This window comes from Monodelphis domestica, chromosome 5, assembly GCF_027887165.1.
Source record: "Monodelphis domestica isolate mMonDom1 chromosome 5, mMonDom1.pri, whole genome shotgun sequence".
Lineage (NCBI taxonomy): Eukaryota > Metazoa > Chordata > Mammalia > Didelphimorphia > Didelphidae > Monodelphis > Monodelphis domestica.
The window spans coordinates 282,538,262-282,552,248 of NC_077231.1; the positions used below are offsets into that span (position 1 = coordinate 282,538,262).

The window sequence follows — 13,987 nt, forward strand, 5'->3', positions numbered from 1 at the left end:
GGATCCTCATTGTCTGCCTCTGCTTTCCCTCCCACAGATCTAACTCAATCCTTGGCCATCTGCTTTATGCGGGTTCACCATTTTTATTTGACTTTCCTAAATCTTTTGGTTTCTATTACCAGGTGGTTTAGACCTGGGGGAAAGGAGGCAGGTCTTCTATTTCTCTACAGCCCTTATGGGGCCTGGATCAGACCTGCTGTGCATTTGCACACTCCCAGTAAGTGCATGTTGACTAAGGGTAATTTGTCTATAATTTGCATGTGTGATGCTGCAACATCCCTACCCTCCTTCCCCTTAGGGTTCTCTAGTTCTTGTTGGGTCTAGTTGCAAGAGGCTGAGCTCCAGTCTAGAAAAACTCCACAGATGGGGCTCACTGAAGATGGTGGTTCCCACCCCACTGGGGATAAATAACACAGCTGAGTCAACAGTGAGAGAAATGACGTGTTTTAGTAAATAAACTCTTCAAGGCACTGAACATTACTACAAACACCAAGAGCACAAGAAAATGCTTGGAGGCTGGAAACGAGGAGTAGCAACTGTGGATTCTGGAGGTGCGTGACACCCCTTCACATTTCACCCCATGACATGAAAGAACAAACTACCCCCACCCCCAAGCCCAGATGGGCCTCCTCAGAAGGTTGCACGGTCCCTGCCAGGGGTCTCATGCAGGCACAGAGAAGTAGGGGGACTGAGAGGGCAAGCTTCCAGCTCTCTCTCTCTTTCTTGGACACAAGAGAAAATGGCCCCAGAAGCCACAACTCCACGCCGAGGGTTTTTCTTTCCACATCCAAAGGTCAATACTTGGGCCCAGCAGTCTCTAACACCTCATGATTTCCTTGCAAACTCCTGAAGACTGAGTTTTCGGAATGGCAGCCTTGTCCTGCGAGGGCTACTCTGTCCAAAACGGCTTTGGTTCGTTATAACTTGGACAGAGCAACGTGTTTGCCTCACGCCTAAGTGCCAGGGAGCCAAATGGGACAGGCCATCGGATGCAAAGGAAAGTGGGATGCTCTAGTAATAGGACCAGGGCTGCTGTTGCTGGTCTGCAGATGACGGAATTGAGAACTGCTCAGCTCTCACGACGGCCAGGTAACACCATGCCCAAGTCCCTAGCTGCCCTCTCAGGCGTCAGTCCCGAACCGAGACCCTGCTTTAGATCCAAAGAAAATTGGAGCTGGTGTGCATAAAGGGTGAACCAATTGGTTAAGGCACTTCTGATAAATGGAACTCTCCATTTTTTCTTTTTTGGAGTGGCTTTTGGGATGACTAGATACATTCTGGAGCTCAGACTTTTAGGTTCTACTACATATCTCCATTTGATGCAGTCCCTGTGTTATTTCCTCCATCTCACACAAAGACTGCAAAAAAGAACCATAAGACTTCTGGAGATAGGTTGGATCTTTGGTATTCAACTCTGTGTTCTATAAGTCCTGAGCTGCCTCTTGAATGGATGGGAGGACAAATCCGGTGGTCCTGATCCTCAGAGAATAATAATTCTGGAATAATTTCCAGAGGAGATAACAGGACATTTTGCCTTTGGACCATAACACTGAATTCCTAACCATCAGATGACACATAGTGCAGGCAACCAGTCTTAAGCGAAAGCTTCACTGGCCTAAAGAGCCATCCTGGGCTCAGGATAGTCTCATTTCACTAATAATAAAGCTGCTCCTGAGAAAATCAGATGGACAGCCCAGAAGCCTCATAAAGCCTTTAGGGACTGGAGAAGTGAGTGTCCTCCTCCTTTCTTGGGTTTTGTATTCTGTGCATTTATGGTAGAAATTGCAAATAAGCTCAACTGACTGAATAATTCATTCCCCCAATGCACCAGCCATATCAGTAAGAGTGAACATTAATCACAGTTAGTGATAACAAAGAGATCCCAACACCAATATTCATTATCATCCTTCACTTAATTTGTAAGGAAACGCCATTCTGACAAGGCCGCCATTTTCCTATCCTTTTCCCCATCTGTGAAAACTCTCAGTTCTTTCTGAAGAAGGCCCTAAACCCTCCGGGAGGGGGAAGGGAACAGGGGTGGGAAAGATCATGAATCATGTAACCGTGGAAAAACATTCTAAATAAAGTTTAAAAATTAAAAAGAGAGAGAGAATGCCCTACCCTCAATTCCCAAAAGCCTGATCTTGCCTTATTAAAGCGGGGCCTCTTCTCTAGCCTAGAACAGATAGAATCAGAATAGCATACTGGAGTTGCTGGACAGGTTTGAAGCCAGCTGAGGACTGGATTCGGGGTGCTGCAGCTCGAGTTGGTTTTCTGCTGATGTCATCTAAAGGCGGACTGGAAAAACAAGCCCGCAGCCCCTCGGGGAGCACAAGGCAAGGATCCCACCGGAGGGAGGTCGGGGGAAGCCGCTGTTTCTGAAGGACGCCTGGCAAAGGGGCAGTGACGGGGCCTCGTACAAAGGGGAGCACCAGGGAGGAAGACCCTCACCTGCGCTTGGCTCGGGGGCCCTCTGCCCAGCCTCCTGGGAAATGGCCCATGAAGGCGGCCTCACTCCCACAAGTCACTCCAGTTAGAGCCGTGCCGGAGAGAAGACGGCGAGGCCAGGATGTTGGAAGACGCGCGAGGGGATGCGCGCGCGTCCCACAAGGCACCTGGAAGGCCCATACAGGGCTTTCTTTTGCATCCCGACAGTCGGGCCCCGACTGGCCTGAGGGGAGCCGTGGAAGGCGCCGTGCACGGCCTTCCGAGAACAGCTTTCCTGGAAGCAAGTCTCGATGTGGTTTGAATCCTCCAGCGGCATCGCTTCGTGGGGACCTTCCTTGGAAGGAGGCCCTTTTCTTTTTGCTGGTTACGTGAAAGGCCGGAACCAGATTCGAGGTTTCCTTTGGCTGGGGGACCCGAAACAGAGTCTGAGAGAAAAGGCAGCCGCAGAGAGGCTGAACACAGACACCGAAGCCCTCGACCGGCTGTGAAACCACCTTTACCCCTGGATGGATCTTCCTATGTGCAATACGAGACACGCTCAATATTCTGTAAGATACTCGAATCCCCAGACTGCTCAGCTCGATCGGGGTCCTTGGCCACCGAGGACACGAGCTCCTCTTCTTTTGGTGCGAGCCAAGCCCTGCCGATTCCTCCATGAAGAGTCGCCTCCGGGGCCGCCTTCCTAGGCCGCGCTCTGGGCACGAGCCCCAGGTGTGTATATATATTAATCTCTTTAGTGCTGTACATGTGGAACTCGTCGCCGGAGTCCTCTTCTCCACGGATCCTGCCATCGGGGACGGGAGGATCGGCGATGCCCCCTCCGCCGTGCAGGAGGCACGTATTGCACATTCGACGGACGTCGCTCAGAGTGGGCGCGCCTTTCCGCAGCGGCTCTCGCTGACCCCCACACGTCTGAGCTTGGGTGAGAGGAAGGACACGGAAGCACAAGACGGGAAGTCGTCGCGGCCTGCCCTGCCTTCCCGACCCCCCGGAAGATGGGGGAGTCCCTGAAATGTCCCCACTTCCGGGGAAGGGCTTCCGGCCCAACTCTCACAGGCTCTGGCCTTGACTCCACTATCCAGAAGACAGGGATAGGCGGGGGGCTGCCGATCCCCAAAGTCGGGGCCCGACATTCAGGCCCTCCCTCTTCTCTCCGTGGTCAGTGAGAGTCCAGCTTGTAAGCCGAGGCCCGGAGAAGGGCTCCGGCGTGTCCCCCGGACGGGCAGGTTTCCCAGGAGGAGCAAAGATCACGGGGGCCGCTTCCGGCGTCTACGCTGCTGCCGCCAAGCGGAGAGGGAAGGCCGGAGGGAGCTCAGGGTCCGGGGCTTCAGGGACTCTGACCGGGAGGCCATCTCTCGGGGAGCTGCGGTGAGAGCTAAGGAAGGGAGAGGGAAGGGCTCAAAGGGAACCGTCTTTGCAGACGGGTCTTGGGGGAAAGGCGAGGGGAAGCCCTCTCATTTGAAGCGGAAGTGCAACATGTTCATTTTTTCTCTGGTCCCATCTTTGTTTCTCATTCTAAAGGGCGGTCAGACCCTTTCAGCACCCACATGACCTCGGGGGCGGCCTTCCTAGGTCCTGGCCTCCTCGGAGCTAGTCGTCTCCTCCGAGCACCGCACCGTGATGCCTGACGCCTCTCCGGACAACCCAAGAGACGGACTCCTACTCAGGCCCGAAAAAGGGTTGAACCAGTTCGGTGAAAAGGCGCCTCCGAACGCCGCCTTCATCCCTGCCCAGTTGAGGGTCCTCTCCCAGGTGGGGTTCTCATTCTTGAGGCGCTCAATGCCCTGGAGGAGAAAAGGGAGAAAGAGAGAGCTGTGACCCCTCTAAGGCAGGGAACCGACCACTCCGACCCCCAAGTCCCTTTTCACAGCCAGACCCACATTCCACACGAGGAGCCACCGGGAGGGAGACGGCGGGGACATGCTGCTGGGCTCTAGAGGGAACATGCAGAGGGACGCGTGAGGACTTACTGCTCGGAGACTTAATCAATCGACATGCACGCACTGAGCACTTACTACGTGCCAGGCACTGGCCTAAGTGCTGGGGATGCAAAGGCGAGCACAAGGCGGTCTTGGCTTTTAAGGAGCTTCCAGAGAATACGTCAAAAATGAGAAGAAACCTTAACGAGCATAGTCAAATGCACCCATTTTACAGCGGAGGAAGCTGACTTCTCCAAGGTGCCATGGCTAAGAGGTGCCCTCTGAGGAGGGCTATCAGAGGACAAACACGGATGGAGGATGGAGAAGCAGCAGGCAAAAGGAGAAAGATTAGCGCCGCCAACTCTTCCATTCCATTGGCGTTGGGATGACAATAAGAAACGTCCCAACCAGCAGCCTAGACCTGCATCGTGCCCACCATCTCCTCTGCTCCAACCTCAGGCACACCACATGGAAGCCGCCATGTTTTCTGTTGACCAGGCAGCTCTTGAGCAGTGGTTCGGCCGGCCCAACTCATCTGAGTGTAAGATGAAAGCCAAACCAACAGACCGCACATGGTGAAATGGGCATCTCGGCCATGTCAGATGGCCAAACCATTGGTAGAAAATACACAATCAAGATGGTGGCAGGCTTGTCCCCCATTGTAAGTGCTTCTTAGACCCAAAATGAGACTCTTGGCCAGCAGAAAAACCTAATGACCAAAGCATGGAAAACTCCCTCTTCCTTCATGAAGACTGCCAACCCAGAACCATGTAGACAAAATGGCACAAGAAGGAGAACCAGCAACAGCGGGGAAAGGGAGGAATCCTCTTAAAGCAGGGAGGGCTAAGCAAAACTTGACTAAAGGGTCAGCTGCCATGCTGCCAGCTTTTTGGCCATCTTCATCCACTCACCTGCTCCTGTGACCGTTACTCATCCAAGGCCAATTAAAAGGAAAGCATTGGGAGGAAGCTACAAGGAGTTAAATGGGGGAGGGAGTGGTGGTGATGCTGCTGACCTTTCTTTAGTCCTCTGGGCACCAGGGATCCGGCTTTCTCTTTCCCCAGCAACCAACCACACTCACCACCAGCACACGGTCCCCTCCTGCCCCCTAACCTGTCCATCTTTCTTGGAATGCTGATCAGAAAGCCAAGGAACAGGGAGGAAGGAAAGCAGAATTTATAGGGCACTTGTTGTGAACCTACAAATCGAATCTCATGGGAATGTCACAATTCTGGGATGGAGGAACAGGAAGAAAGGAAGGAAAGAAGGGAGGGAGGGAAGGAAGGAGGGGAACTGGCACCGACTATGTGGGCTTTGTGCAAGGCACCTTGACAAATTTCTTATTTGGGTTTCACAGCAACCCTGGGGTGTATGTGTGGTTTTTATCTCTGTTCTACAGTTGATGAATATAATGATAAATGACTTGCCCAGCAAGAACGCTTTAGAGATCGCCTAGTCCAATCCTTCATTTGACATGAGGAAGCTGATGCCCAGGGAAGGGATTTGTTGATGGGAGTCAAATGGGTAGCAAATTTCAGAGACAGGATCTGAACCCAGTTTCCTGAAGCTCCAAATCCAGGGCTATGTCCATGACCTCCTACTGGCAGTCAAAGGACTTGGTCAAGCAATGCATTCAAGACGAACCAATGTTGGCATCCCCTTACATACGAAGAGCTCCCTTCCTGAACCCAAAGAGGGGGCTCAAGGGGACACACTATTGTTCGAGTTGAATTGACTAGAATCGGGATTTTTCTAGTTGGAGGTACAAACTTCTCATTTCAGAGATGAGACAACCGAGGCGGAGTGGAAAACCAGTTTTCTCAAGGTGCCCCAGAAAGATAGCAATGAGTGAGGCTTAGAATGGAGGACTTCCTGACGCATGGGGCAGATACTTCCACATTCTCTACTCCATCACGACAGCTCTAGTATTTTCCACCCCGCTGATTTCTCTGCTGCCAGGGAGATTTCACCCTATTTTTGACATGTGGGTTTCTTAGCTCTTGGCGAGATAGTGACAGCACAGGACCGGTTCTTTTGTGATCTTGGGCAAGTCACCTGTTTTTTTTTGCTTTTTTGCCCTGGGAAGCCTTGGCTAGGAACAGAGAGGATTTATTGAGGGAAATACCGATGGTTTTCTTGTATGGGATCACTTGCAACCTGCTAATATGCTTTTATTATTATTATTATTTTTAAAAGCCCTCACTTTGTGTGCAAGTTATCAATTCTAAGAAAGAAGAGTGGTAAGGGCTAGGCGATTAGAGTTAAGTGACTCATCCAGGGTCACCCAAATAGGAAGTATCTGGGGACAGATTTGAACCCAGAATCTCCCATCTCAAGGCCTGACACTCTATCCACTGTGCTACATCGCTGTCCCTTAATAGGCTTTGATCTGGCATTTCCAAGGTACCAGGGACTGAAAAGCCCCGATCTGAGAGGCTGCTGCTCATCCATCCACTGTGAAGCTCACGGTGAAGGCTCAGAAGGAACGATGCTTCCCCTTCATTCAAAAGACCATGAAAATGTCAAGGCTGGAAACAGACCTTGTGGGTCAGTGGCTCTCGTTTTCCAGAAGGGAAAGGAGGGCCAGGGAAGGAAGCGGGCTGCTTCTGCTCTGACGAGAGGATGGGCTTTGAAGTCAGGAAGGCTCGAGTCCAGCCCCTGCCTCAGACACGGGCTTGCCGGGTAACCCCGGACAAACCACTCGTCTGTCTGTTTCCTCCTCTGTTAAATGGGGGCACAAACAGCACCTTCCTCCTGGGGTTGCAGCAAGGAGCAGTGAGGTAACATTGGCCGAGTGCTTTGCAAGCATAAAACTCAAGAGAAATGCCAGCCTTTGGTCAACAGTGGGGCCAGCTCCTTCCTGTCTTAAGTAAAGCTCCCATTGCACAATACGACTTCTATTCACTCCTGGGGGAGTGGGCTGACTTGTGCTTTCACTGGGTGAGAACTCCCAGGGGGAAAACGCCCCACACCAATCCTGGGAGCCTACAGGAGTCTGAGAGAGTTGCCTGGGCCACTGAGAAGTTAAATGACTTGACCAAGGTCACAAAACCAGTATTGGTTAGGACTGGTAGGATCAGGGACCTTGAAGCGGAACAACCCTACCTCATTATACAGTTAAGCAAACTGAGGTAGAAGTGATGTGACTTGCCCAAGATCATACAACTGTTGTTTGAGGTGGGATTTGAACCCAGATCTTTTCACTCAGGTCAGGGCTCTTTCTCCCATAATATGCTGCCTTCTTTTGAAGGCAGCTCTCTACTCACCATGCCACACTGCTCCTGTCTTGTACTTGGATACTGAATATGGTTTATGAAACAGTGAATGCTTTAAGGCATCGAGCAGATCTCTTATCCTCACAGAAACCTTGTAGGTTAGGCAGAGATCCTCCTTCCTTTCGGACAGATGAGGAAACTGAGGCTGAGACACTGATCTTCCTAAAGAACCAGCCTGCCTGTCGCTCCCCTGTCCCATCAGCTCCAGGGCCTCCCCACAGAGCCTGCCTTTCCAGTTTTCTTCCGCTTTAGCCCGGCCACCCCGTCTCAGCGGCCGTCCCCCCGCCTGGGCGCTCCTCCTTTCCCTGCACCTCTCAGACTCCCCGGCTTTGTCAAGTCCCCCTTTCTGCCATCACTCGTGCCCTCCATCCCTCTGAGATCATGTCCAGTCCACCCTGGACGTACACGGCCCCCAGACGGGGAGCTCTGGCCGAGCAGGGGCGCCCCCGGCACTCGGCACATCCCGGGCCCACAGCGGCGGCTTTTGGGAGGGGCCCCCCAGATGGGGAGCTCTGGCCGAGCAGGGGCGCCCCCGGCACATCCCGGGCCCACAGCGGCGGCTTTTGGGAGGGGTCTCCGGCACACAAAGACGACTAAGGGAGATACAAACAAGTCGCGTCCGTTATCGGTCATGAAGGTAAACAGCAGCTCTCTCCCGGGGCCACACTTGTGGGGTGAGGGGAGGAGGCCGGCGTGCCCTTCTCCCCGCAGGAGGGCCTCGGGGGAACCACGCCGAGGAGACGCTCCCTTCTTCCCCCATCGGGCTGCTGGAAGCCATCCAGCGCCCAAGAGGGCTCCCTCCGCCTGGCCGGGATCCCCAAGAGCTACAGCCCGGGCACTAGAAGCAGAGGCGGGTGCACTGGCCCAGGGGCGCAGGGCTCTCCATCCCCCCTCCTGCTCGCTGCCCTCTCGAGGGGCCATGACACGTCTGGGACTAAGGACGGGCTCTGCAACCCTTTCTCGCATGCCCTCGTCGAGGCAGGGGGACGGGAGGAAGGAAACGTTTCCGGTGGACTGAATCATGGGAGGAGGGCAAAAGCCAACACAAGCTTGTCCCCGGCACGGGGAGGTCTTTATTTTCTACAAGGCATTCTCGTATGGATCCCTCTCGGGGGAGTTAAATCGGCTGGGAAACAAACCCCCCAAGGTAGTCATACATACAGAGGGCAGGAATACACATTGCGATCAGGGACACACAGAGGATGAGAGAATACCGCCAGCTCCAGACTGCTCGGGCGTTATCCGCGTGGAGGGCCGCCTTAGCCCCGTGTCTGCCCCGCTTCTGTGGCCGGCCCTTTGGCTTCTAAGTAACTTTGCCCGAATACAGGAAAGAGAAAAAGGAGGTGAAGCTACCTCTCTTGTTACGAGCTTCGATGGCGGATGGGGGAGGGATGGCGAGAGAGGAGGCCAAGGAGCCACGGACAGGGCCTTGCACGAGGGACAAAGAAATACTGACGGGATTGACGGGAGATCGGTACATTCTTAGCGGATTTCGGCTACTGGGCTTTCTCTTTCCCTTCGGTTCGGCTGACCCAAAGTTGGTCGGTCTGTGCGTCTCCGAGGAGAGATCCCACAGGAATTTGGGATGTTATTCAATTCAACATAAATGCTGGCTATGTGCAAGGCACTGTGCTAGGCTCTGGGGATACAGAGATGAAAAAAGGACAATCCTTGCCCTCAAGGGGCTTACAGTCTAACACGGGGGGAGAGGAGGAGGAGGAAGAATATAGCACAAGGCGCCTTCCTCACAACAACCCTGTGAGGTAGGTAGTGCACGCTTTGTTTCCCCCATTTTGCAATGAGGAAACGGAGGCTCAGAGAGTGACTTGTCCAAGGTCACACAGAGAATAAAAAGCACAGCAGGGAGAATCTGAACTCAGGCCTTGACTCTAAATTCAACATTGTCCCTACTACACCATGCTGCCTCGGTTAAGAGCGAACAAAGATAAGCATAAATGTATCTGTACACAAACTAATTTGTATACAAAAAAAGAACAAACAGATGCATTGACTGCATATGCACACATTCTTTTGTATGTTGCTAATGTGAACAGAAATCAGACGCGTTGAGCTGGAAGGGGACCACAGAGACTGTGCATCCGACCAATCCCCTCCTTTTACAGGTGAAACTGAAAGCGAGAGGCCTGAGGATGTGGCCAGGTTGGCGGCAGAGCACAAGCCTCTCGGCTCCTGGACCAGCCCGGATGCTGTCCCACAGATCAGCATCCCTTACTGGAGACGTGCCCTGGGAGAGGGGAAAAAGGGAAGGAGACAAAGGAATCTTCAGGCAGTATTCCTTTGTGTTCCAATAGCACCTTTCCTCAAGGTCTCCGAGGAGGCATCCATTCACCTCTATCACAGCTTCATGGGATTTTAGAGCTGGAAGAGACCGAGAGGTCACCCAGTCCACCCAACCCTCCTCACCAGACAGAGGAGGACACCAGGTCCTTGGGCTAACTGAAGGGCAAGACAACTGGTGAGTGGAAAAGCCACGATTTGAATTCAGGTCTTGATTTTACACAACTCTCTCCACTACACCAAACGGTGTCCAAATTCAACAAAGCTACAATATGGAAGACTGTAAGCTGACTACGATTTATAAACCTACAATGTGCTTCTTTTAGCAAATGTATCATATACATTAGAAATTATTGATCACAGAAAAAACTTCCTATGCTTTTCGAGCACAGAAAATTCAGTACATTTGTACAGGCTAAAACAGTTACTAGTGCTCTCCTCAGATACTCGAGCAAAATCTGAAAAGGACTAAAGAAATAATCTAGTAGTTCAAAGGAATAGAAATGCCCTCAGAAATGGTGAAAGCTGCTACTATTTCAAAGGCATTCAAAAACTGAGCTATATTTTCCTTGTCTTACTCTCCCATCCAAAAGGGAGATGGATAGGAAGAGGATGGGGGTGGGGGAGGCGGAGGTTGTTGGATAAAGGCAGATCAACTTGAGAACTATTAAAAAAACAAACAAACTAGGTGGTGGTGGGGAGGATAAGCCACTTCCAAACTCCCATGAAGATTCAATGCTGATTTTTTCTTAGTACATTTTTTAAAATGAAGCAGTCAGTAAATAAAATTTTATTAGAGTTTAACTATATAATGTATAAAAGGAGAAAAAACTGCTACTAAAGAGATCCTGGAAAACAGTCCTATTCTTCTCTGGGCACTGTAAAAATATTATTTGTTGCATAAATAAAATGAGGCAGGGAAAGAGAATTGACTTGGGCTACGTCACTGAATGAGTTGGTTAAATAGGAAGGAAATGATCTGCTTCAATCTCAAAGGTCACAATCAAAGAGTTGGGATCCCCAAAAAGCAGTACGAGCTAGCTAAAAGGCAACGTTTTGCTTGCAGTGGCTTTTTCTTGTTCTAACTTGCTTCCTACCAAGGGATCATATTTCCCTCCTTCCCCCCCAAGAACCTAGCTACTATAACTGAAGTGTGAAATCATATCTCAACTCCATTTCTAGAGTAACAAGGTCTGAAAGAATAAAATTCACATAGTGAATTTAGTCCAGAGAAACCAAAGGAACATAGGTTTTGGTCCTCAAGACATTTACTCATCCACTGGGCAGAGTCAATTAGAACCTCTTTTTCCCCAGAGAATGAGTGTTAGAATATTGGTTAAAAAGGAACTATGAAAAAAAAAAAACCCAACCACATCAATTGCTGAATTTGCTTACTTTCTCCTTATATTGCAACAGGTCACAGAGCTAAATCAGAAAACAAGTTTTGGAAAAATTTTATTGCATATGATTTCCATGTGGAAGCATTGACAAAAATTTAAAAATGTGGCACGTTCACAGGACTTTCTGAAAGTGGCACAGGTTACTGACTTTCTCCACACCCAGATCTGGACTGATGTTTAATACATCTCATTCATACTCTCAAAATGAAAGCTAAAAAAAGTATTAAAAAAATCAATCTGTAAGAATCCAGACATCCAGCATTCAAAATGTCTGTTATATAGTTTGAAGGAGAACCCCTTTGATCCTCCCACCTCCCTCCAAAATACATTCACTACATTTTTAAAGGGGAAACTAAAATGGATTCCTGCTCCAACGTAAAACTCCAATCATCTTAGTCACGCGGGATGAGGTCCCCTTTTTGCTCTGTGTGTAGGATATGTGCCTCTTGGCTCTGCAAAACCACAAGCCAGTGCCACCCCTTTCCCCACATCATCTATGATAGTAGCAGTTTTACTCCTTAACACTGAAAACCTCATTGCTTCCAACTTCTGTGTGTGTGTGTTAATGTGAAAATATCAGAGGATGACTTCACTTTTATGGATTTGTAAATGATAATCCCTGAAAATGAATCATTCTTGGGAGCGTCTTATCTATGCCAGCACTCTGCAGGGGCCAGTGTTCTGATGCTGACGTCTTTGCTACCTCCACACTGTCACTAACACTGTTTAACTGGCATCTCACTTAAGGAGACAATGGCTTGAGTTGCTCTAAAGCAGCATGATTTCTCATTCTTTTCATATAAGGCATTTTGCACTGAGGAAAAATTGTCCATCCAAGTCATTCTATTGACTAACAGAGGGCACAATTTCTTGATTTGGAGGAAATAGACTTTACTCCCATTTACCCCATCCCTCCCTCCCTCATTCCCATCAACAAGGCAGCTAAACAGAACTGATTTTCCTTTTTCAAGAGCAAAGAACACAGGCCCCTGGGCCTTGTTTTAAAGCTAATCCCACTGTCCCAAAGAAGCCAATGACCCAAGAGGCCTTTCTGATTGGCTCCATTCCCTGATCCTCTTATCTTTCCCAGCTTAATGATTAATTGTCCATCTTCAGTGTGATCCCAGGAGCCCCGCTGTGACCCCCGGGACAGTCCTCCTCCCCAGGCTGGTCCCCAGAGGTGCTGGGAGGCAGATGTGCTCTGCCCTCACTGCTAGGACCACCAGTCCAGTCCCACCAAAGTCACAACTCGTGCAGTTAGTAGAGGTGGGTACAACCACTGGGAAAGGGCGCCCCTTTCACATTAGTTTTGCCAAACAGAAAGCAGAGAGGAAATCAAAGGCCAGGAAAGTTAATTTAAAGGGGTTTGAAAAAAAGAAGAGGAGGAGGAGCTCCAACCACCAAAAACCGCTGGGACAGCCTGAGAAAACGGAGCTCATCGGCAGAAGGGGGCTTTTTTTCTCTGCAATGCTCGCCACTTTACTTGATGTTAAAAAAAGTTTTTGTTTTGCTTTTTCGGTTTAAACATTCATGTAAAATTTATTGAACGGTAGTGCTGTAATGTGGTTTGTGTTTTAGTGGATCTGCTGGTCAAGGATTCTTCAGACCACATACTGGTACGGGTCTGCTTTCCCCTGGTCTGGTGTAGCAAATGGGCTAAGCCATGCTAGAGAGAACGGATGGCCAAATACTGCTTTCATGTTCATCCATTTTGTTTTTTTAGCCCATCTTCTCTCTTCCTTTTTCAATTGTTCTATTCCCTGAAAACAAGAACAATCACACTTTCAGTCAAGCACTTTCATCACCATGGTTTTGTTTTAGGGGAGGGAATCTCCATTGCCTTATGGCAATGGAATAAAAGTTTGTGGTTGGTTTTTGTTTTTTTCCAGAAATCTAGAAAATACTTTCACTGACCTTTTTCTTCTTTTAAATTGAAGAAAAAAAGTAGTAGAAAATGTGATAAAGTTCTACCAAATTTTCTTTTCTTTTTTTTTTTGAGGGGGTAGAAGAAATACACATTTGTAAGCATTCCCTTTTTTTTTTTTAAAGGGACGGGGAGACCTCAACAAAAGTCAGACACCTAATAATTCCCATCAATTTGTGATTATTTAGAACCCAAGTCATCTCTGTGTGAAGACCTGTGGTTTGTTCTTAGTTTGGCCTGGTCTTCTGAGCCTAACATAACAGCTAGCAAGGATCTGACATCATGAAATTTATAATGATAATTAATGTAAGGTCAATTTCATGGGAGATTTGTTTGAAGAAACCATGACCAGTTTGCAGACAAAAAAAAAAGGGTTAGATAGTATTTCCAGTGTGGTTAGCTTCCCCAGGAGTACTCATAGAGAGTGAAAATATGGAATGCAGGAGAAGCCAAGAGATACACAGTCAAATAACTGGGAAAAGGTAAAGAGAACTTTCAATGAGGGTAGAGGGAAGTCATCAACAGGAAAGGGAAGATACTAAATTAGTAAATGTTAAAAGCAATAGCATAGATTTTTTGAGCAACCAGTTCGATGAGCTCCAGTCACGATGGAAACAAGTTTAGTACTCTTTAGAGACAGTAAAGGGTAATCAGAGTCTCAAGCTGTCATCAGAATTCAAGGAAAAGTTTATTCCTTTTCTTGTAACTTAAGATAAATCACAG

General features: G+C 49.3%; 1 protein-coding gene across 3 annotated transcripts in view; it reads right to left on the reverse strand.

Moving 5' to 3' along the window:
• Positions 1–428: 428 nt before the first annotated feature.
• ZDHHC3 (zinc finger DHHC-type palmitoyltransferase 3) overlaps positions 429–13,987 on the reverse strand; it is a 66,475-nt gene continuing 52,916 nt past the window's right edge. For 2 of the 3 annotated variants that reach the window (XM_007505060.3, XM_056800225.1), the window contains exon 7: positions 429–4,232. In XM_007505060.3, coding sequence (XP_007505122.1) covers positions 4,017–4,232 — 216 coding nt within the window. In that variant the 3' untranslated portion in view covers positions 429–4,016. Of the gene's footprint in view, positions 4,233–11,378; positions 13,101–13,987 lie in introns of those variants that run through there. The other variant, XM_007505061.3, reaches the window with a different exon arrangement.